Source organism: Paroedura picta, chromosome 6 (genome assembly GCF_049243985.1).
Source record: "Paroedura picta isolate Pp20150507F chromosome 6, Ppicta_v3.0, whole genome shotgun sequence".
In the NCBI taxonomy this organism is placed as follows: Eukaryota; Metazoa; Chordata; class Lepidosauria; order Squamata; family Gekkonidae; genus Paroedura; species Paroedura picta.
In genome coordinates, this window is record NC_135374.1 from 21,118,313 (window position 1) to 21,143,172 (window position 24,860).

The window sequence follows — 24,860 nt, forward strand, 5'->3', positions numbered from 1 at the left end:
GGGCCATGGAATTTTACTGAGTTTGCAAGTCATAAAATTGCTACAATTCTGAGAGATAAATGGGACCATTTTAGAACAGCAAAGCCAAAAGCTACACATTCTCTCACTGATGGAAAACAATGCTTCGCTCCTAATTCCGGGATCAGTTGAGTTTGCGAGGTGGGCTACCTTTAAATAGCTTCCCTTAACAGAGTCACAAGGCATGGAGAACTCTGTAGATACTTGTTTGAACTAATAAAAGAGCAGCGCTGAATAGGTTTATTGTGAGATTCTCCACCTTGAAACCCAAGGCTTTCTTTCAGATCAGATGATAATCAGAGGGTGAAGCTCAACACTCCTGGAAATTTAAACCTGCCATGATTATGTAAGGCGTCTGAATAGACTATTTGCTGAGGGGATTCTTTGATACTGACCCAACTGTATTCAATTTGTTGGACTGGTGAAATAAAAATTTCTGTCCTTGTCTCAACAGGAGTTATTTTCTCAGTCAGGGAGACTCGATTCCCTGAAGAACAGAGGAGAAATTAAGCTCTAAAACCAGCTATTAATCCAAGGTCTTCATTACTTGCTTCCAACTACAAAGCCTGGAGGAATTCTGAAGCTATTCAGTTTTGCCCAGGGGTGTGTGTGTGTGAATCGAACAAGAAATGGATAGGGAACAGTACGGGCAATCAACTCGCCACAGGTAAAGTCCACCTGAGTGCATTTTAATAGACACTGAATATTCCTGAGCTCATTTTTTGTTGTGGCGAAGATCACACTTCTCTTTTGCATCAAAACAGTAAGCCCCTTTTTTTTTAAAAGCTCCAGCTCTTGAATAGGACCTCTGTAACCTGACTTTCAACTGAGCTGTATCTTGTTATAGTGTCTCTTGTAAAAGCTTGATTAGGACATGCCAATTTGTTGGATTTCAACAACAACTTACGGCTGAGAGCTTCCTCTTAAAGGGCTTTTGTCTGATTACTGAAGCTCCATTCTCTGCGAGCGCAGAATATAAGTTGAACAAGCCAAAGTCATGACAGGAGCCATAAAGCACAGTCTGTCCCTCCGACATTGCATTGTGTGACAACTCCCAATGACCTCGGTGAACGGTGAATGCTGAATTACTCCGGAATATCCTGATATCCCACACATGCCAAGAACAATTCTGAAAAGGCTGTTTCAGTTCTCACAAATATATTTTGTGATGGAGCTACCAAAACCTTATGGAAAGTGTTAGTAATATCAGGGCTCTCTCAACGTCACCTACCTCACAGGGTACCTGTTGTGGGAAGAGGAAGGGAAGGCAATTATAAGCCACTTTGAGACTCCTTTGGGCAGTGAAAAGCAGGATATAAAAACCAACTCTTCTTCATCCTGTTGGTCACTCTAAGGCCAGGAAGAAATTTTACACCAGGCCAAACTGATAAGGGATTCTGAAGGTGTTTGATTAGTACCCTGCTGCTTAGTCATATGGTATCTGTCCAATGATCTGGAACTCATCCATTTTGCAGGTATTTCAGAGAAGAATAGGGAAGGAAAATAATGGCACAAGACAAAGATTATATACTTCATATGCTTGCTTATTGTATAATGCTGTTTTTTCTTCTGTACTTTTATGGAGAAGCTCAGAGCATCATTCTGGGGATTTCCCCATTTAAGACTTTAAAAAATCCCCTGGGGAACAGGTGAAACTCAGAGATGGATTGCCCACAGTCACTTTAAAAGCTGAGTAGGCACCTGAACCCGGATCTCCAAGTACAGAGCTTCAGCCACCAGCTGTTCTTTTCTTGCATATTAAGACACCAGCTATCATATCATACACAGTGGCTTCCAGGCAATTCTGGAGCTAGTCTGATCCAATCAAGGTTACTTCAAGACTTCACACAGGCTCTCCCTGCATCACCTCCTACACTTGTTAAAAAAAGCTTTTTGCTTCATCCTTTGGCTCAAGTTGCATCTTTGTTGAGGGTTACAGGAAAGGCCATTTCCGGGACAGAAGGCAAATGTAAGCTGCTTTGAGACTCCTTCGGATAGAGAAAAGCAACATACAAGAACCAACTCTTCTTCTAAGCAGCTTCTAGTCTGGAGAGCCAGATTTGATTGCCCACTCCTCCACATGCAGCCAGCTGGGTGACTTTAGGCCAGTCACAGTCCTATTAAAGCTGTTCTCGCAGAGCAGTTCCATCAGACCTCTCAGCCCCACCTACCTCACAGGGTGTCTGTTGCAGGGAGAGAAAGGGAAAGCAATTATAAGTCCCTTTGAGACTCCTTCAGCTAGTAAAAAGCGGGGTATTAAAAAAACCTCTTCTTTTACTGCCCTTTCTCCAATTTGCTCTCGAACAGAAGGAAGCCCCTCCTCTCTCTCTAGAGATAGCCCAGAATGAAGAGGAGTGCAATTAAAAAGATTATAGTTTTTCTGGATGGTCACTGTGCAGGTAGCTCTCCATGAACCTCTGAGTACCAACTGTGTAAATTGTACTATCTCCTTTTACAGTCTCTAATTTGGTAATCTGTGGTCTATGTATTACAATGATTTATTTTGAACTGCCTAATCTGCTTGAGTCTCAGTGAGATATGTGGCCTACAGATCAAGAAACTAAGTACATAAGGACACTTAAGACAAAAAGTTTTTTAAAAATAACAATAACTGCCAATCAGGACTATTTTAGTAATGTTTAGAAGTCAACTCTGGCTATTCCAAGATCTCTCTTGACTTCTCAACAACCAATGTGCTTCAAAGGAGACTATTCATCTCACTGGCTCCCGTAGCGATCTGCTGTCTGCAATGGCATCTAGTCCAGCCCCTGGCAAAAGAGACTCCAACTGAGATGCAGAGTTGACTGAAGGATTAAGAAAGGCCATTAAGTTAGTCTTGCCGTTGTCAGACACGCTCTACGAACTGCCACACTAATACTTCTGTTGTTTTTGCTAATTCATCACAGGAACTTTGATGCTTATCATCGGGAAAGCAAAGCATGGCCACTCACAAACTATACTCTCCAGGTATGCAGGAAGTATTATTTTGCAAATGAATAAATACCCGCACAGACACAGACAGACATACACACACAGCCAGATAGAAAACTAAGCACATTCATTATCCCCCAAGGGGATGCTGAAGGTAGTTAGCATCCATTAACAAAAAGCTGAGCAGGAAGGCAAATTTGCCTGTCCAAGCTGCTGACAGCAACCTGGGGTGTGGAACCCGGGGATTCTCCCTTTTCTAAACTGACAGCATAGGCAAGGGGCAGTTAAAAAAAAGAGAAATATCACCCTCCATCCTGCACTCAGCTTTGATACCAGATATGCAGCTTCAGGTGGGTTCTTTTGTTGCCAAGCTGCAGCTGATTTATGACAACCTCACTGGGTTTTCCAGGCAAGAGGCGCTCAGAGGTGGCTTTCCGCTGCCTGCCTCCACATAATGACCCTGGTAGTCCTTGGTGGGCTCTGAACACTAACCTGGGTGGACCCTGCCTGGCATCTGAGATCGATGAGATCAAGCTAGGCTGGACTGTCCATAGAGTAATTTATCCAATTGACCTCATCTGGTGACATGGAAGCTGGGAGATCAGGGAGCTACTCATTTAGCACGCCAATCTTTTTGTTGGTTCATTTTATTAATTTATCGAAACATCTCACCTGATCTCCCTGTCCCCTCCCATGTTTAACGGAAAACCTCATGGCCAATGCCTATTATGAGGGCAGCAAACTGTGGCTACCACAGAAAAGCTAAGGGCTTCTGAATACTTGCACGTTTCCCCAGCACTGCACCCTGAGGGTGTTTAGTCCCATCTGTGAGGCTCAGAATTTTGAGTGCTGCTGAAGGCCAGTTAAAGGAGGAAATGGGGGAAAGAAGTGGGAAGGGAAACGGTTTGCTCAAACTGTTGAGCCTAAAGGGTGTGTGATGCAGGCATGCACGCCCCCCTCTCCAATTTCCCACACAGCATAAAGACAGTGAGGTGATGATATCAGAGCTTAGGGCCCTGCCGGAGTTGTCAACATTCCACAGGGCCTGTAAGATGGAGCTTTTCCGCCAGACATACGGTTGAGGCCAGGGCGGGTCCCGCTGTTCAATCTAGGGCCCATTCTGCACACATAGGATAATGCACTTTCAATGTGCTTTGACAGCTGGATTTTCCTGTGCAGAACAGGAAAATCTACTTCTGAAGTGCATTGAAAGTGCATTATCTATTGTGTGCAGAACAGATCTAGGATCCCCCATCTCCCTTGTGTCCATCTGTTCCCACTCTTACCAATAGAATTTGGCATTTGTTCAGTTTCATATGATTATGTAATGTCATCCTTTAATATTAAATTTCCTTCAGTTATTCACATGGAAACCAAAAGATTTAGGAAAATAGGTTTGAAATTAAATCAATTGTTTCTGATTTCATATTGTATTTCTCCAAACTGAAAGCATTTCTTTCAGTTACTAGTCTAGAAATAATGAATTCCATCCTTAAACGTATAGAGGGAATCCCTTTGCACCATGTTTTTTATACAGTGTTTTTAATTGCATATTCCTGTTTCCACATGCCCAGTTCTTTAATAGTCCGAAAAGATTCGCTGGAAGCCATAATTAGGAGCTGCTGAATCAACTACAAAAAGAAAAGGACACACCAAACAATTCATTTCCCCACAGGCTGCTAACTGCTGCTGGCTTCCACTTCTTCTTACCTTCCCCTTCCTGGAGCACTATTGCCATTTTAAGGAGACCCGCATCCAGTAAGCTTCTTTTGGAAACAGAAGGCAGGACTAGACACAGCTGGAAAAGAGAAGGTCCCAGCAGGGTCCATTCAAGGGTCTATCAAGTAGCATTCTGTTTCTGGTTCAAGAGCTTGTAGGAAACAATCATGGCATGAAGGCTAGTCAGATACCTCTGGGAGTCTCACAAGCTGAGCGAGGAGACTAGCCTTGATCTTAGGAAGCAGCCTTGTATTGAGTCAGATTATTGGTCTTCAAAGGTCTCAAGTTGAGATCTTTCATATCATCTAGTACCTGAGCCTTTTACCTGCAGACACCAGAGGCTGAACAGTTTGCATCCAAAGCTCATATGGCCCCTTCCCATGTCCCCATCATTTAATGTACAGTGACACACTTTCAATGCAAATAAAGGTTCTTTCACAATTACGTGTCGTGGCCTTTGGCAGGCCAATTTGCCATGCCTCTGTCAACTTTTTAAAAAGTCATATATGGTAGCAGCCATTGCTACTTATTGTAGGGAATTCCTTAAGTTAATTATGTGTTGGGAAGTGTTCTTTACTTTTACACATTCCTGAGTCTCCTGCCAATCAATTTCATTAAGCACCTCCAATTTCCACGGTCTGGACAAAGGGCAATCTTCTGGCTCCACTCTCTCTACCTCATTCCTAATTTTATAAGCCTCTCTCCTTAGCTGTCCTTAAACTCAAGAGTACTGAATGTTTTACCCCTTAATCATATAAACAGAGCTTCAGCCACTTGATCATTTGGGGGTTGGGCTGATCTTTCAGTACACGTTTCAGCATTACCAGATTTGTTTTCTGGCACACAATTAGGATTAGGCACAGTAATTATATATATTTTTTAAAAATCACAAAGTCGGCTCCAATAGGTCTTCTGATTATTTTCTTTAAACAGGCCCTCCCCCAAGACATGACAGACTACCTCTGAAATGTGAGGTGCTTTAAAAAGGAGTGCTATGGCATGGGGGGGATCAGTAGCTCAAATAAAAAACAAAAAAGCCAGCAATTCTGTGGGGGAGCATGAGAAATTAAACAGGACCAAAGCTAACCTTTGGGTCCTTGACAAGCATTCCAAATGCAGTCACATCGTGATTCTACTAATCCCGATAAGCCCCCCTTTTTTATACTGTTGGACCAGAATTGGCATTTTCATGGCACTATCCCCCATCTACCAGCTTGAGATCTATCTTCCTGGATAATCAGAACCAGTTTGGAGCCAATGGCTTGGACCCAACAGGGAATAACTTCCTTGCCTTCCCTCATCCTTCTGCAGCCCAAATGTTCTCAGCAATAAACCTTTCAAGAACACCAAGAAGGGGAAATCAGAGGGCTGAAGCAAAGTGAAGACCTGGCAAAAACTGTTTGCCCCATCTGTCAGAACAAATCCTCTGCAGGAACCAACCCAGTACGTGAAATTAGAATTTTTGTTTGCAACTGTGGTGCACTGTGTTATACTTGCACCAAATTTCACCTGTCATTTTGCTGCCTACCTTCCAGGCTGCTCATTCTTCCCTGCAAACCTATCTTGGAGTTCTGGGTTTCTTTTAAACTGATATACAGGATAAATATGTAAGTGAACACTTCCTTATTCAAACCCCCATTTCCTTCTTAACATGACTCCAAAAACATGGAGGCAGTTCCATCAGTTGAGGTACCTGTGCTACACAGGTTGCAACCATACGAGGCTGGAAAGATGGATGCCACCTCTACCCTGCACCTTTGAACCCTGGGAAATGAAGAGCAACACAGATCCGATACCGAATGCCTATTCCTACCCTCCCAACACGCACACCTAATTTCTGGGCCTATGGGGACTGCAGATTCTCCCAGAAAGTGGTAGACGGGGTTGACAAACAATGGGCATTTGTTGCACAAGCCAGATCACTAAAGATGAAACTATGAGAAACAGGACTGCTTGGGGGAAGATATATTTCATAAAGTGGACATTCAGGAATGCACTGTTTTCACTAAGCCTGCATCAGCAAAAAACTCCAATTTCCTTAAAATCCAAAAGTATTTGAAAATGCTCATTCCATTTCCACCAGGTGAGACAATTTGTGTGTGTGCGTGCTGCAGGAATACCAACTGTGGCTGTTATGAAATTCAGCCAAATCAATATGTACAATTTTAACATAAAAATTAAGAGGGAAATGGGAGTTTAACAGCAGGTAGTTTCACAAGAGTTCAGCTTTCAGGCACAAACCTCAAAGCGCACTGCAGAAGGATTGTAGCCCACCACCACTGAAGGTCTTAAAAACACAAGCATGAAAGCAGAAAAGGACTCTGGGGGGCAGCACAGTTAATTGTGTTCACTAAAATGTGAGTCCAATGGCACCCTGAAGACTGACAAAGATTCATTCATTCAAGCTCACACCTTGAATAAATTTTTGTCGGTCTTAAAGGTGGACTCACTGGACTCACATTTTGTTGTGCTACTTCAGACCAACACGGCTATCCACTTGAACCCGTGTTCACCAAGGCCTGCGTAAGTGGAATGCAATTCTCTTAATACGAGAAGGCATTTTCTTCAAGGCAGCAGGCAAGTGCAGGCAGGCACAACACTACGGGGTGTGTCATTATGAAAATATCAAACACTTTCCCGTTTTCACACAACCATCTTCTGGAGCATGGCGAGAAGGAATATGATTAGGCAGGGAAAGCTGCTGCAGTTCTGAGCAGGAAGGACTTAAGTGACCACAGTCCTGAAAAGGAAAAGAAGAATCTCATCCATTCTTTTACTGGTGCAATTAATTCAGGGAAGTTGCCCTGCTAACTAGGGATGGGTGCAGAACTTCTGAGAAGTAAGAGGGAGTGTTTGTTTCCTTGTTCCTACGTTGACAGAGCTTCAAGAAGGCTGCTGACCTGCTTATACAAATAGGGGTAGGTGGGAAAAACAGAGCTTTTCCCTTGTATGTGTCAGATGGAACCTTCAGGAAAGGTCTGCCCCAGGCCTGCCATCCCTACAAAGGCAGCTGTTCTGCAGGTATAGTTTCTATAACACTTCAAAGGGTCTTTTAAGGTAGGATTCCAAACGGTGAGGATTGATTTTGCTTATTTCATTAGCGGCAGCTGCTTCACAGAAGCCTGATGGCATTAATGGTTCAGAAAAGAAAATGCATCAACACTTCTTTCTTTGTTGCCCAAACCTGGAAGGCCCTGGCTAGCCCCATCCCATCAGCTCTTAGAAGTTAAGCAGGACCGTCAAAAAGTACAGAGTTCCTGCACAGAGGCAACGGGGAACCACCTCTGAAGAACATCTCTTGGCTTCAAACCCTACAAGACTTGACAACACTTTCCACCAATGCATTTTTGCCTTCTTAATGATTACCTTTAGACTGATTAAAATATGTTTAAAGATGTCTGTTGATTAAAAGAAAGGAATTCAGTACAGGCAGTAGTGCTTAGTGCGTTTCAATTAGAAGGCAGATCATACCAAAAACACATGCAAAAACACATGCATCCAAATGCGAACACCGTGTCCACACTCATACACAGGTCTCTGTTCAGATCACCAGCAGGCCTGAGGAGCTGTAAAGGGGCCATGATGCAGAGGCAGAGCACCTGCTTTGCAGGAAGAAGGTCCCAGATTCAATTCCCTGGAATCTCCAATTAAGTATGAGGTAGGAGCTGGAATGAAAGGACTCTACTTGACATCCTGGGAACCATTACGTGCCAGAGGAGACAATACTGATCTCAACAGACCTATGGTCTAATTCAGTATAAGGAAGCTTCGATCCAAAGCAAACAAACAACAATTGATTAGTCCCTCTCTGCAGCCTGCTGTTCATCTTTTCAGACTTGGTCTCAGCCTGGTGAAATGCTCCGCCAAAAGAGATCGGGGCCCTGCAGGAAACACCCTCCCTCCACAAGTTCTACAGGATCTGTAGCTGTTCCATCAGGCATATGGCTGAGGCCAGGAAGAACATCAAGAAATGCTGAAATAGAGGGAAGATCTCTCCCAAGATCTGGACCACCCCACCCAGTTCAATAAAATGAATGCTGATGCAATGTAGGAATATGTTTAATTACTATAATCAGATTTTTATGTGATTATTTTAACCCATGTATGTATGTATGTATGTATGTATGTATGTATGTATGTATGTATGTATGTATGTATGTATGTATGTACACACACACACACACACACAGTCCACCTTTCTCATCAAGACTCAAGGTACATTACACTGTGCAAGTCAGTACTGAACTTCAGTACTGAAGTTCTTACATTGGATGTCAACCTATGCATTTAGTTCAAACCAGCAAGCTTAATCCCACCCTCTCTCAGGGTGATTTCTGCCAGTTCCCTCTTTCAAAATCAGAATCATCCAGAGCTAGAAGAGACCAGCTGGGGCAGAACCATGCCCTTCTATCTGCACAACCAGAACTCTGGGCCCACCTAAACATTTACAGCTGTAAAGTGAGATAAGATTATTGTATCTTGTGAGGAAAAAGCAAACTTTAGAAGTTATGAATAACAAAGGACACAAATCTTTGAGCGGCTTTCCAAATTTTATATTTTTAGTACATTGGAAAGTTTTAAACACTGTACACTTGAGATTCTTAACATTCTTTGCTGATGTTTTCAAACGGGGCAATTAGGAAGACACACTACATTCCCCAACAAAACATTCAGGTCACACCGTCTTATTTTATGACTGCTCCAGGGTGTGGTGGACAGCACGTCTTCTTGGCAAGTACACGCTTGGTCAAAGTTTGCCTCGCTTTTTTAATTCATTGCATGTTTTGCATTAGCGTACTACTGTGTCAATATAGACTGGCCGTTACCCTGGAATCCGATACACCGAACAAAAATAATCAGATATTCACCAGTGCAAATTAGTACATGTTCTCTATCACAGCAGCTCTAACTTAGCCACATCAGGACTGCCAGGGAAGAGTACACGGAATAAAAGAAGAGTAAAAGGAATTTTAAAAATGGAGAAGAAGACGACAAGGGGTGATATGATAGCTGTGTTGAACTATAGTGGCCCCCAACCTTTTTATCACCAGGGACCGGTCAATGCTTGCCAATTTTACTGAGGCCCGTAGGGGGGGTAGTCTTTTGCCGAGGGACGTCGTCGCCACCTGAGCCCCTGGCTCCACTTGCTTTCCTGCTGGGGGGCGCTGCCAGCAGCAGCTGTGCAGTGCCACGCTGAGGGGAGCCCCAGCCATGGCAGCCACTGGAGAGCACCAAAGGTGAGCCGGCGGCAGAGTGGCAGGGCAGCCCCCGAGACAGTAGCCAGGGAGGAGGATGAGAAGGAGCCTGGTACCGACTGATCCACGGACCGGTCCTGGTCCCCGGACCGGGGATTGGGGACCGCTGACGTAAAAGGCAGACATTCTGAAGAGGGGGCTAGCTTGTTTGCTGCAGCTTTAGAGACCAGGACTAGGAGCAAGGGGTTCAAACGACAGGAAATGAGGTTCCACGTAAATATTAGAGAGTATTTTCGGATGGTGAGGGCTGTTCGTAGATGCTACCTTGGAAGGTGGTGGAGTCTCCTTCACTGGAAGCTCTTAGGAGATTGAATGAGTACCTAGCAGGAATGTGATTTTTAAGTGCCCAAGAAGGTGGGGGGCTGAACTGGATGGCCCTTTATGGTCTCTTCCAGCTCTGTGTCGATTCTGAAGATGAAGCCCATGCCTGGACTCACTGCCCACACAGAATGCTAACTTGAATCACAGCCTGCTTTTAAAAAGTTAACTATCCTGATGGCTTTCCAGCACACTGTCTCCCTCTGCTGGGCACACAAAATATTTCAGAAGACATTCACACGCCTGGCAAAATTCAAATTCCATAGCACAACCAAATTTTCTCAGGTACACAAAGCTTACTTCCTTAGGCACACATGTGTGCGCACAGACACCCACACACAGGGGCATCTCTTCTAAGATTTGAAACAAATACTGAATATTTCTGCCTACTTAAATATTTTGTGGACATTACTTTCTGGCATCTTACCCATCTATACAGCCAGATGTTTTGTATAGTCTGCTTAAAGAAGAACCTGCACACCATCTCAGATCTTCCTAATTTCCTGCTGTTTCCGTTCACCTGGCTGCTACGAAAAACTTGTTTTTTCCCCCTTTGTGGTTTTCTTTGGAATGGCTGGCCTGAAGGTACACAGCAAGTTCTAGCAAATCTTTACATTTCTTTCCAGGAGACCTGTTAGATTTGCTTTGCCTAGAGGCTTCTCAGATATGGAAGGGAATTACGCTTGCTCAATGGAGCCAGTTTCCATATTAGTGTAGAGAGTGGAATGTGCTGTGGAGATCTGGGTTTCTTTGCAGTATTTTGGGGTTGTTTTTAAAATGAAATTGTTTGACTAACTGTTTCTCCTAAATACTAAACCCTTTGACACTAGGCATGGCATAGATATTTTGAAACCAGAAAACCAAACAGGTGCCACAGGACCCTGCTGCCTGTTTGATTTAGTGGTTAGGAGTGTGGACTTCTAATCTGGCAAACCGGGTTTGATTCCATGTTCCCCCACATGCAGCCAGCTGGGTGACCTTGGGCTCGCTACGGCACTGATCGAGCTGTTGTGACCGAGCAGTGATATCAGGGCTCTCTCAGCCTCACCTACCTCACAGGGTGCCTGTTGTGGGGAGAGGAAAGGGAAGGCGATTGTAAGCTGCTTTGAGCCTCCTTAGGGTACAGAAAAGCGGCATATAAGAACCAACTCTTCTTCATAAGTGTAAACGTAACTATGGTAGAAGAAGCACCCACCCTTCTATTAACATAAATTTCCCAGGCAACCCAAGCCACAGAAGCAGCAGGTGAAGATCTCACTTTCCTCTTCTGTCCCGTGGGGTATTATTACAGTACGCAACTATCACTGGAATGAAATTAACTATTGCTTCATAGTGAAACTGAGGTTTTCTTTGTTAAGAAGGGGGGGGGGGCAAGTAATTTCAATTTTACCTGCAGCCAGAGCTGAATGAAGCACATATACGAGACACACGTTCATGGCAACAATACGGCACAGCTGCTGACCGCAACAGTCCATGCTGCAGGCAAGGTGCTCAACGGCTGGAAATGAACCAGCAGGGACTCACCTGAATGTGAATGGCGCCCTCTACTGCCGCTTTTAAATCTGTGCAGCCACTAATAAGGGAGAGCTGCTGTTCTGCGTTCAGAGTTCCTTTCAACATTCCCATCTCCTCAAGTTCCTTCATCTGTTCGCTATTTTAAAAACAGAATATAAAATGGAAGTATCAGTGCTATTAATTTCCACCACTTGTGCCACTCAACGGGCATAAATCCAGGCAACTTCTTCTTCCCTGGCACGCCAACTGTTGTGGGCGCTGTATAAGGTTCAGAGGAGTCTCTGCCATTGACAACACAACACCACAAATACATACATTCCCAGATAGTTGGGCTTCCAGGTTCCCCTTTAGCCCTGGGGAAAACCAAGTTTGCAGAGGACACTTGTGTTCTGCCATGAACATCTGAGTTAAAGATGCCACTGTGGTCAGCAGCAGTTTCAAGGATAATCACCCCAGTTTAGGTTGTTGTAGCCTGCTCACCCCCATTCCCCCCAATGGTGTGGCTTAAACCACACTAAGGAGGATGCAAGGGTATTCTTGCCGGCAGACAGCAAGTAGAGGATGAAGAGGGGAATGGGAGGCACCCCATGAAATCACACTGAATGGGAGAACACAAGGACAGAACTGCATCAAGGCCTCACCTGTGGATTGGACTACAATCTGGAAACCCCAGACATCTTATTTCCACAAGAGACTCTTCCTGCTATCATTAATGTCACCTTTCGCTGCCATTTTGCAGGAATTAAGAAGGTTGCTAACCTCCAGGTGGTGGCTGGAGACCTCCTGGAATTCTTCCAGACACGTTCCCCTGGAGAAAATGGCTGCTTTTGAGGGTATACTCTTGTGACATTCTACACCTGAGGTCCCTCCCCACACCAAACCCTGCCCTTCCTAAACAGAATCTCCAAGTACCTTCCAAGTGTGAGTTAGTAATCCTATGAACTGGTAAACATCGTGAGCATGCCAACTGCTTAGCCAAGAAATCACAATCAAATCCAAAAGCCCCTTTCCCCTATTTGAATTGACACATATCCTAGAACCAAACTCTCTTTTACATAGCTTGGGGGCATATAATTGGCCTCTATCCCTCAGGCTGAGAAAGAAAAGAAGCTTTTCATTCTGGGCATTGCCTACTTGCCCTATAACTGAGGATGGAATCTTTCTCCAAGATGAAGATGGCAGTTTCACCTGTGCCAAGACCACAGCCATTTCTGCACTGGCTCCCGTGCAGCACAAATCCGGGGCAGACGAGGTGCACCAGGCCAAATGTTCCCCCATATGGGAGCCAGAAGAGGTGGGGCAACTTGCCCCGTCTTAAACTCCAGCCTGCAGACTAGCACAAAGCCTCCGGTGCGGAAAAGCTGCATGTGTGTGTTGTGGACAGCTGAAGCCCCTGCACAGCAGATAAATTGTGGCCCTTACTGGATTACTGGCTGCCCAGCCTTTTAGACCCACTTCTCCATCACTGCTGAAATCTCCAGTGGCCCAAGGACTGGTAACTCTCTCTGTCCCCCTCAATCCTTCTACGTTTCCCCTTCTCCCCCATCCTCATACTCCTTCTTCCCTTCCATCTGAGTGAGTAACCAGCTACTCTTGGTGGCTGGAATTCCTCTTTTATTTATACCAGCCAATGACCTTACCTTGATACTTGACCACCTCTACCCTTAAATCTTCCAAACTTCAGCACTCACTCAAGGATCATTAGTAGCAGGAACTACCTTTTAAGGTAGTTTGATCTTGGGAAGTTGGCATTGCTCATTGTATTACAGGCAGTGGCTGAACTGAAGTTCCCTGGTTTGGCATTACAGGGTTAACTTACCCCAAAATTATGCCCATGTATTTTTGCCTTCTCCACGACTACTTTTAGGCTGGTTAAAGAATGTAAAAAACAAAGTCTTGAGCATTCAAACCTAAGCTAGCCATTATATGAACATGGGGCTTCATTTGAAGTGTTAGACCAGGGGTAGTCAAACTGCGGCCCTCCAGATGTCCATGGACTACAATTCCCAGGAGCCCCTGCCAGTGAATGCTGGCAGGGGCTCCTGGGAATTGTAGTCCATGGACATCTGGAGGGCCGCAGTTTGACTACCCCTGTGTTAGACCATCTTCATATAGATGCGTGTCTGGAGAACATGCATGCCTCAATACACATAGTAATGGGGCTTAATGACACCATAATTTTACAGTCATGCCTCACCCTGTAACTTTGTGTATTTTATTGTTCTGCAAACCTGCTGCTTGTAACTTTTTTCAGAACCTCATTCATAGGTTTGCCCAGGAAAGACCAGATTGATACAGATGAGTTGCTTCTTATACCCTGCTTTTCACAATTTAGTGGCTTACAATTAACTGCCTTGCCTTCCTCTCCCCACAACAGACACCCTGTGAGGTAGGTGAGGCTGAGAGGGTTCTGAAAGAACTGTGACTGGTCCAAGGTCACCCAACTGGCTGCATCTGGAGAAAAAAAGGGGGGGGGGGATAAAATCCGACTCTCCAGATTAGAAGCCGCCGCTCTTAACCACTACACCACAAAATTTCATCCTGAAATAAGTTTGTGCCATAATTTCCCGTTTATTTTTGCTCCCCCCTCCCCCCAAATGTATTCCAAAACCTTAAAGAAAACTTCGGCTTCTTGCTTCCAGCACATAACCAGAAGCACAGGCTGATTTACACTAACTAACATTTAAATGTTAGTAAAAGTTCTGTGGAAAGCAAGAGAGAGCAAACACACAGCTGCTGCAAACACTTCCTTGTGTTACAGACAGGGAAATCAAAGGCGCTCAAACAGCTTAATCTGCTAAAGGGAAATGCTTGTTCAACAATAGATTTGGTCTTGTACTTAAATCTAAGCCAGAGAGATTAACAACAAGGAAAAAACAAACACACACTCTTGTTTGGGGGCAAGGGGGGGCTGGAAGCATCCACTGTGCCAAGGACTCAGGAACTTGAGACCCTTTTGCTGACTCGCTCTTCAACTATGCTGTTGTTTCTCCCAAATCTACGTGAGCAAAGCCACTGGGCAAAGCCAGATGATCATATGGCCGTACGACACACCTGAAGTCCGTTCCTGATGGTTTGGAAACACACAAACCAAATAATTTTCTGTAACAGCCCTATGAGGTAGATCATTATTTTTGTTCACATGCTACCAAAAAAACCAAAAAAATCAGCAATGAAGGGGGAGAGAACAATGCTTTGCCTGAAGCCACTGAGGTTATATTCAGGTGTTTCTTAGCTGGGGTCTTTCTTCAACGCCATCCTTTTCATTAGCATGGTTTGGAATCCAGGTCTGTAGGAGGGGTGGAGAAACGCTAATATTGCTTTATCTGTATACCTGCATTTGTACATAGCAGTAACTGGAGTTAGTTACTAAGGGGGATTCTCAAAGAGAAAAGGAGAGGAGAGCAAGATGTGTGTGAGCCTGGTGAGAAGGTGAGTTTGCGAACATCCTGGCTTAATGTTCATTCATAAATGACATCCAAAAGCAGCTTTAGTGAGTTTATGACAGAAGAGCTGTTTGAACACATGAGTCACACTGGTTGGTGTAGAGCAGGGGTAGTCAAACTGCGGCCCTCCAGATGTCCATGGACTATAATTCCCATGAGCCCCTGCTAGCGTATACTGGCAGAGGCTCATGGGAATTGTAGTCCATGGACATCTGGAGGGCCGCAGTTTGACTACCCCTGGTGTGGAGAGAGCCAGCTTGGTGTCGTGGTTAAGAGTGGCAGCCTCTAAGCTGGCAAGACAGATTTGACTCTCCACTCCTTCACATGCAGCCAGCTGGGTGATCCTGGGCAAGTCACAGTCCCGTTAGAGATGTTCTCAGGGCTCTCTCAGCCTCACCTACCTCACATGGTATTTGCTATGGAGAAAGGAAGAGAAGGTAATTGTAAGCCGCTTTGAGTCTCATTTGGGTAGTGAAAAGTGGAGTATAAACCAAAGTCTTCTTATTCTGGTATCGTGACTGGTAGAAGATTTCCAGGGTCTCAGCTAGAAGTCTTTCATATCAACCACTATCCCTTCCTTTTAACTGAACATGGCAGGGACCAAATCTGGGACCTTCTGCATACAAAGCAGATGATCTTCAATTCTGAGCCATGATTGCTCTCCAAGAATATGTAAGCTCACATTGTTACTCACTATACTAGCTCTCAGACATTTCAAAAACAGAGAGAAACCCAGATACTTACCAGTAGTTGTTGTGACTGCTGTAATGTCACACAGCACTGTTTCATTACTTAAAGAGACTGCCTAAACAATATGGGTCCTTACATACTCATTTCTGAATCCTCTTTTGGGAAAAATCGGTTAATACATACAGGACCCAGAAGCACATCCTACAACAAAGCAGACGCAAACCATTCTTGATATTATAAAGTCAGTTCTTGGATAAGATACAAATCCATTCTGGGAAAAGTTAAGGAACATGAGGAGATTTGGGTTTATTACATAGCATCATGGAGTTGGAAGGGGCTTCCAAGGTCATCTAGTTCATCCCCTTCACATTTTTTGAATCCACTCTAAAATCCTTGTTGGAATTAGAAATCAAAGCCAATTAACATAAGTAAGTCAATATTGATCATCCTAAACAAAAGGAAGTCAGATGACTCACCTGATTTTTTCCAGGGCTTTTGTTACCTGTTCTTGCACAATATCATAAAGCTTTACTTGGTAACCACCAGAAGCGAATACCATGGCCCAGCTACATCCAATGAGTCCACTAATGAAAAAAATTTTAAAAAGGATATTAGTTTATACAATCATATTCATTTATATATATTTATTCATAAATTTGATTTATAGGATGCTCATCACACAATAGGTGCAGGACAGCTAACAGTAACAAGAATAAATATAATGTACAATCATTACACTAATAAAATCTTAGATTTAAAAGGCAAACTCAATGGTCTATGGGTAGGTCACTTGAGAGGGAGGGGGTAGGCCAGAATCCCAATAGAAGATGGCTACAAGTAACTGTAAGGCTGGTGAAACAAGCTTTACAGGCATTGTGGAACTGTAGGAAGCCCTGCAGAGCCTGGATCATTGCTGGTGGAGTGTTTCACCAGGTTGGGGCCTGGTTGATGAAAAGTGCATTTGTTTCAGGCCAGGGACCACCAAAAGATTTGCTGATTTAGAGTACCAAACGCTAATGAGGGTATATTGGGAGTGGTGGTCTCACAGATACGTTGTCTCAGACCATTAAGGGCTTTAAAGGTCAAGACCCAGACCTTGAACATGATCCACTGAAAGCTGCCGCCACTACCACAGCACTGGCTGTATATGTGCTTGATACAGAGTCCTGGACAGGTCCCACACACCATGTCAGTGCAATCTGGACCAGTTGGAGCTTCCAGTACTGGCCCAATGGTAGCCTAGCGTAGAACGCAGTGCAATAATTCAGTTGGGAGGTGACCGTGACTGTGGCTAGATCATTCAGATAGAAATATGGGGTTGTTTAATTCCATGTAAAAATCCCAGTTTTGTTATGTGGGCCACCTGAGCACCCACTGAAATTTTTAAAAAACCATTATGCACTGAGCAGTCAGATTTGGTGTTCAAAGGCTATGCAAATCTTATTGAGAACTACCTGCATAAAATGTATCAACTGTCAATTTCTTGTTCTAATCACAGATGTTGTAGTTTGGCCATAATTTAAGATTGGACACTGTGCTGGAAGGCCATATATAATGGCATCATGACAACAGTTATAGGTCACAAAAAATCATTATCCCTATGCCCCTTTTCTTCTCCCTATGGAGTATTTTGCTGATACTGTCCACCTACTTCCAAGTATACCCCAAAAGCTCTACAGGGCTAGAAACTTGGTTTGAAAAACAAAGACAGGAGGACTGAATTCTCCAGGAATCTGTTCTAGGCGCCAAGTTTTGTTACCAGATACCTGTGAAGGTCGGAATTTTAAATACCACTTCTAAAAAGACAGTGTGCAGTGTGTTTGCCCATTATGGTCTCAGGGTGGTCTCCAGCCCAACTTTCTGATAGGTGCTAAGCAGCTTCTGAAAGCAATAATTCCAGATGAGGTTTGAGGTAAACAGGGGGAGAAATCAGTAACTTTTGTAAACTGGCTTGAGTGGAATAAAGGCTCCTTCAGCCATCCATGGGCCCTCATTGGCTCTTACGCACTCTGCAAACCAATCAAACAAGAATATACAGGATTGGCGAGTGACAGAAAGGGGCAAGACCTTTGCCCAACCATCACAACACCACATTATTTAAAGGCTCGATTAGTGGATGTTTGTGCAATATGCCAGGGGTAGTTAACCTGTGGTCCTCCAGCTGTTCATGGACTACAATTCCCATGGCTCATGGGAATTGTAGTCCATGGACATCTGGAGGACCACAGGTTGACTACCCCTGCAATATGCCACAGCTTACACATTGCCATACAAACAATAGCACATACATTGAGAAAATATGGGCTCAATGCTCTGCATAGACGATTTCCAGACAGAAATCATGCGGATAAGCTCTAATCACCACATCTACAGTCAGAGAATTACTTCAATTTTTCCAAGACAGACTAATGACTCTTTAGTTTATTTATTTTGAGATATATATATACACACATACACATATATAATGTGGCAGAAGAAGAATTGGTTTTTATACCCCACTTTTCTCTACCAAAAGGAGTCTCAAAGCTTACAATTGTCTTTCCTTCCTCCACACAACTGGCATCCTTTGAGGTCGGTGGGGCTGAGAGCACCCTGATGTTACTGCTCTGTGAGAGCAGCACTATCAGGCCTGTGATGAGCCCAAGGTCACCTAGCTGGCTGCATGTGGAGGAGCGGGAAATCCAACCCGGCTTGCCAGATTAGAAGCCACCGCTCTTAACCACTACCCCAAGCATTTGTACTAATTTGTTACTTGAACAGGCAGATACTTCAGGCATGGGGTCCCACTAGCTTTTACTTAAACCCTTCCATAAGTTTGAGGCAAGTTAATATGCAAGGGCAGGAGATGACCTTATATAAGCGCAATGTAAATCAAAGCATCAGCCCATAAGCTCAGATAACGGAGTCATGTTCATGACTTGACACCATGGATGAGAAAGAATGTAGATTTTTTGTTGTTTTGAAAGAAAATATGCTTGCATTATGAATTACAACTAGCAACCAAACACTGAAGCAGGGGAGAGGGGAATAAGCAAGTCAACTTTGTACACTCATAACTTTGACCTTTTTTCAAAGATTAGCTTGAACGCATGAAGTCAAAAGCAGTGCAGTACTTCTGAGTCTCTTCTAACACAGAGACATTATAAATGCAATGTTTTAAATCTAACATGAACTCCTGGATCCATCTTTTGTACCCTACCTTGGTAATTTGTGACACATGAGGTACCAGCCCCCATACACATACACACAGAGTTCTTTAATAGAAAGTTCCATAACTTATATATAGTCTATGCACAATGATTTTTTCTTTGCCTCTTACGAATTATTATTGGATATCCTTGCATGTATTTTGTGCTTTTTATTAGTTTCTGCACTCAACTTACACTGTATATATTTTATAAAAACAATTTTAATGTTGAATTTCTATACACTGAAAAAAGGAAGCCTAACTTATCCATGGCCTTGGATAGTAAGCAGGCATACTAGACATGGCCTATCAGAGTTCAAAAAAGCAGAAACAGAAAGAATACTAGTGCAATGTGGCAAGATTTGTATTTATATTTGTTTCGTGCTTCCCTAATTCCGTATAGCATGGCTTTTCCTTTAGCGGAAAAGGCACTCTGTTTCGAAACAAAATTTGGTGTCAAATCAGAAATATAGCTAAAGTGTATATGTGGTACAGTCTAACTGTAATTACAATCTTTGGCTCTGACACAAGACTAAACATCAAAATCATGACACATGTAATATCACAGGATAACTCAGATATCTACCTCAGTTCTGCACTCGGCATGAGAGAGAAGTAAATAAAGGACGCAAATGTAAGGTGAGATGCAATTTTTGTTTAAGCCCGAACTAGGCTTATGAATACCAAGCCATTTGTCACATGACAACGGCAAGCTGAAAGTATTCTGGTTTTGGATAAATCTAATATTTAGTCACACTCATGAGATTTAACCAGAACTCTGGAATAAATACAAGCTCAGGAAATAAGCTCATACCAAAATCAGCCTGAGAACAGGAAAATGACCATGGGTTCAAATACCGATGCTTTCTTTATCATTACCAAGGTCATTGAAGGGTGTGTTTGTTATGTCATATGAAAGATAATCAAGTATCAGAACATTCCTTCATTATTCTACATTGTAGGCAGAAAGACTGTGAATCACTCTCAGCTGAATTAAAATGCAAGAAGAAAAAGTGAAACGGTATTTCAACACTCTTTAATTTTAGTTTTATACTGGAAACCCCAAGACATTTTTCAAATGTACATATTATGTACATTTTACATAGTGGAGACTACAAAATACAGAAAAACTGTGCATTGTGCTGTTAAGAAGCTGCATATTTTTAACACTTAAAGCTGTGGGCACATTCCTGTCAAAAGCATATTTGTGTTCCACTGTTGCCAACGGCAATGTTAAGCAAATATCCTGCATTTCTTCAACAAAACCTCTCATATACTACACAATTACAAATCCAAGCAACTTCAAGAAAATACTACTAGCCCTATAACCCAATTTCTACCCCACCTACTACACATACTTATGCAGTCATTTGCAGCAAATCTTTTTTTAAACCTCAAAGGAATACAGTTCACTGAATTTACCAAATCTCATTTCCTTGATTGCCTGAAGGAAATTTTCTCATCAGAGACATGAAGCTATTTACAAGCATTAGTTCAAGCATTTAGAAGCTCCAATTGAACAATGAATCTAATAAGGCAAGAGCCAGAGAGGTACTTTAGGTACTTCCAAGGCATGTCAATTAGACCTACTTTATCATTTCTGAATGACAGATTTTTATACCATATCAAACTGTTTATTAAAGTTCCATCTGTTTCAAGGTATGTTTACCCTACCAAATTAGAAATTCCAGTTTGACTAACACAATTTTAAATCTCTTGGGGTGCACAGAGTCTGTTGTCCAGTTCTTTGGATTCAGGCCTTGGGTCAAATTTCCAAAGACCCACTACTGAATTGAATTTCAGAATGATCAAACAAGTCAGGGAAGCATTTCTTACTTTTTTATCATTTTAATGTGATGCAGTTAAACTTCCCATGCATCCACAGTTCTGAATATATGTTCTCAATGTACGGATTGCCTAAACTGAAGTAATGCCATGTGACCAATGTCACACAGAGGAAGGAAAGCTGACAGGAAAACAGAGGGCAGCTATGGAGATAACAGGAAGAACAAATATAGAAGTTCATTACAAATGTCACCAAGTAAACTGAAAGAATCCACAGCAATACAATATGGATTCTACAAGAGGACACTCATACTCTGAAGCAGCCTGACACGGCTACCTATTAAGCCCATTAATATCACTAGACTGCCCTACACAATGCTCACATGGAAGGGAGAAGCCAGCAATCCTGAACCATGTAAATGCAGGTCAGACAAATGACAGTTTAACTCCAGCTTCTGTTACATACGGCTTATAATTCACTCAGTGTCTACACTAATTTCTTGTGCTATATGGGGGCTTAAGGCTCGGATGGCATTCCAGAAGTACAAATAGAAAGTTTTCCCATCATAAACTCATTGGTAAGCGAAGCATTAGTTTTACAATATGTATGATTCCTAGTTTGACATTTTGCCACTTTTTTAAAAAGCACAACTGTGCTTAACAGTTTCCTTATTATTATTCTCTCAACAGTTTAACAATAGCCTTCAAGTTATGAATTGAACAGAGGCCATGCCAGATTCTACTGATAATACAGAGACCATTCTACATTACTCTTTTATTCTTGCATACATTCAATATTCAGAATATCATTTTCATCGGTTTAAAAGGTCCCTCTTCTATTAGTCTGCAGCCCCCTATGCCTAATCACAAATACAGAATTCACAACCCCACAGTTTAGCCTGTCAACACATTTCTGGCATATTTCTGGCATAGGAGGAATAGGCCTTTGCCCTGTGCTAAGGGAGGTGTTCCCATTTATGCTGCTTCAGTTCCTTGGCCTGTTGGTCCTACCATTGAAGGAAGGCTAGACCTTACCCTCTGCATTCTTTTGGTGACTGATGCATAACGGCTAGCAGCCCCCTAGTTCCTACCTTGGTCAAAGTCACATGACAGTCATTGCACATGCTCTGAACACAAATCACACTCTCAGCTGTACAGCTTGGGCAGCCATTGTGGAGAAAACGGTTGTGCCTATTTGTTTGAAGAATTAGGCTGGCTCACTGACAGAAGTGAAAGAGCTAATAAAAAGATTGTAAGACAGCGCCTTAAGACAAAAGCATACACAGGACACCATTAAAAACAGTTTTACCTCAGCAAAGTTAGATAAACTGCTGCAGAAAATTCAGTAATAATGGTTTATTGCTCACTCAATTACTGAAAAATAATTACATATTTAAGATCAACACATATATTCAAGCGGAAACACAACTTTATACGCTGCATAAAGATCTTATTGCCAACAAATTGCTACAAAGGAATAATTTTAACTAGTTTGTAAGCCTGCCTAAACACCTGGGTATATGCAATCTTGGTTTAAAAAAAAATTAAGCGTGCATTCCCCGCACCATCGTGTTATTAGAAAGCCTAATTTTTTTGCTGCCACTGTGACATGGCGTGAGCTTAACAAGTCAGCGCTGCGTTTACACACATGGACGTTACTCATTGAACACCAACAGTACCAAGTGTTAATGCAAGGTTCTGCAGAGGTGGTTTTTACTCGCCCCGTAGGCATCAACGGAAGGAAGCACACGACAGTCGGGGCAGGATCTAACCCTTTCCAACAGGCTGGTGGCTTCCCCCCATCAGCAGAGCTTACTTACTTCTGGGTCGCCTCCGTCGAGGCACTGGACGCAAGAAGTACTCACACCCGCTAAGGGATTTACCTGCCAACAATCACCACCCGTCCCTCTTGCAGAGCAGTCATCTTGCTAGGTAGCTCAGGCAAGGGCAACGCCACGAGCACCAGGCGGGAGAGCCAAGAGCCTTCTGGGCCACCCCCTTCATTATAGGCACGTTCCCTCCCCGCCCCCCACTTCAGGGGATGTCACAACCTCTCCCATTGGCTCCCCGCAAAAGGAGGATTCCCATTGGCTCTCCGCGTGCCCTCGGCGACGGTTCCTCCGGCTTGCGTCTCCGTCCCAGCCCGGGGCTACCGGCTGCGGGGGGAGGGGCGGGGGTGATGGCCCGTCGATGGGCGCTTCCTTTTCAGTCAACACCAGATAATTAAATTAATTAATATTCTTCTTCCTCTTTCGCAGTGAGGAAGCGATCTGCGAGGGGGGAGATCCCCAAAGCGTTGTTTATTTTATTTATTTTATGGGGTCCCCAATCCAGGAATTTATTAATTTAATCCACGCCCCCTCCACGCTATTCTTCCCCATTACTCTTCAGCCAAACCTTTAATATCTGCAGTTATCTTTCCTCTGTTCTCTTCCACAGCAGCACTCTGGTCATGGTTGGGGCCGGGGGAAAGTGTCAGGAGTGTTGCCTTTTCTCCAGGGATGAAACCCTTCTGTTGGCACCCTCAGTAATGTCTCTGAAATTCCTTTCTTTGGAACAAAAAAGTGTGATGGGAAGCTTCCTCAGCTTTTGTTAACAACGAAGTGTTTTTGCAAAACCCTGGGCTTGCCAACCTCCAGCTGGAATCTGGAGAACTCCCAGTATTATAATTGTTCTCCAGACTACAGAGATCAGAGTACACCCTAGAGAAAAGCAAACAAGTCCCATACTGAGAACTTAAATAGAATCACAAACTTCAGTGGAATCAAATACAACTGTTAAGGACTGTACTATTGATGTAAAATCTAAACATTTGCTTCAAATTTGTTCCAATAGTCAGTGGTGTGAAGACCTACAGAAGAACAATATTCTGAAAGGGATGGGAATGGGCTTGAAGAGAATTTGTTGTCTTTGATCAGTCCAGAATTTTATTTATTCCCATTACTACTAACAAATATGTACCAGATTTTGTGTTCTTTGCCTGGGAGCTAATAATGAAAATAGTTTTTTATTATTAAGCTTTCCTACCACCAAGGTGCACTGTTGTTAAAAAATTACAGCAGTTTCACATGATAGTTAAATTAGTAAACTGGTATGCGTGGGGTGAAGGGCTCATGCTTTTATGACAGAAGACATTGCTTGGTCTAGAAAGCACCAGGTTTCTCACCTCTCTGGCTACAGTATTCCAGGTAGAGTACATACATGCCTGTAACCTTGGAGAACAGCTGACTAGACAATACTACCTTTTGGCTGCAGTCTTGATATGGTAACCTTGTTGAAGCTAAGAAGATGTGGATGTGAGTAGTTGCTGGGAATCCTCTGTGTACTATGATGTTCCTTGAAAGAGGTTGGACATTGATAATAATAGAGAAATAATAATAATTATTATTATTACTATTCAATTTATTTCCTGCCACTTCCGAAGCCGGCTTGTGGCAGGTTACAATGTCCAATGAAAATCCATTAAAACCCCCATTAAAAGACATAAAATCACAGAACATGGCGGAAACCCCCCACCACCACCATCACCCATCCCCACTACCAGAGGGGTGAGGAAGAAGGTCAAGATGACTCAATTACTCATGCCTGGGGGGAGGGGGCCATCGATATTCCTCACCGACTCCAGCCTCAACCATAGACCTGGCGGAAGAGCTCCGTTTTGCAGTCCCCGTCCCTGTGGAACGCTGAAAGTTCCCGCAGGGCCCACAGCTCACCCAGGAGCTCATTTCACCAGGTTGGGGCCAGGACCGAAAAGGCCCTGGTGGCAGCTAGGCATACTTCCCTGGGGCCGGGAACGACTGATAAATTTTCATCCACAGAGCGTAAGGCCACCTTACTTAGGGCAAGGTCACTCTTTACATCTTGTAATAGTAATGAGTCACCAATAGATAAGATGCAAAGTTTCCAAAGTATGGTTTATGAGCTTTGTGAAGATGCAGGTTCAATTATGTTTCAGGTCTGAAGACATCTAATTAAAAAAGAGGTGCTGCAAAGAAA

At 43.3% G+C, this 24,860-nt stretch overlaps 2 protein-coding genes across 10 annotated transcripts in view; one reads left to right on the forward strand and one right to left on the reverse strand.

The window, feature by feature from the left end:
* The window catches only part of LOC143839528 (uncharacterized), an 86,624-nt gene extending 80,489 nt beyond the window's left edge, over positions 1-6,135 (forward strand). For 5 of the 8 annotated variants that reach the window (XR_013231749.1, XR_013231748.1, XR_013231750.1 and 2 more), the window contains one exon: positions 473-6,135. Coding sequence is in view for 1 of the 8 variants with exons in the window: in XM_077341666.1 (XP_077197781.1) it covers positions 473-535 (63 nt within the window). In the remaining 7 variants the exon portion in view is untranslated. The remainder of the gene's footprint in view (positions 1-472) is intronic. The other 3 variants (XR_013231747.1, XR_013231746.1, XR_013231745.1) reach the window with 3 other exon arrangements.
* The window catches only part of CRYL1 (crystallin lambda 1), a 42,940-nt gene extending 20,034 nt beyond the window's left edge, over positions 1-22,906 (reverse strand). The window contains exons 1-3 of one of the 2 annotated variants that reach the window (XM_077341664.1): positions 22,748-22,906; positions 16,369-16,476; positions 11,766-11,892 (exon numbers count right to left, since the gene is read on the reverse strand). In XM_077341664.1, coding sequence (XP_077197779.1) covers positions 11,766-11,892; positions 16,369-16,476; positions 22,748-22,788 — 276 coding nt within the window. In that variant the 5' untranslated portion in view covers positions 22,789-22,906. Of the gene's footprint in view, positions 1-11,765; positions 11,893-16,368; positions 16,477-22,684 lie in introns of both variants that reach the window. The other variant, XM_077341665.1, reaches the window with a different exon arrangement.
* Between the last annotated feature and the right edge of the window lie 1,954 nt (positions 22,907-24,860).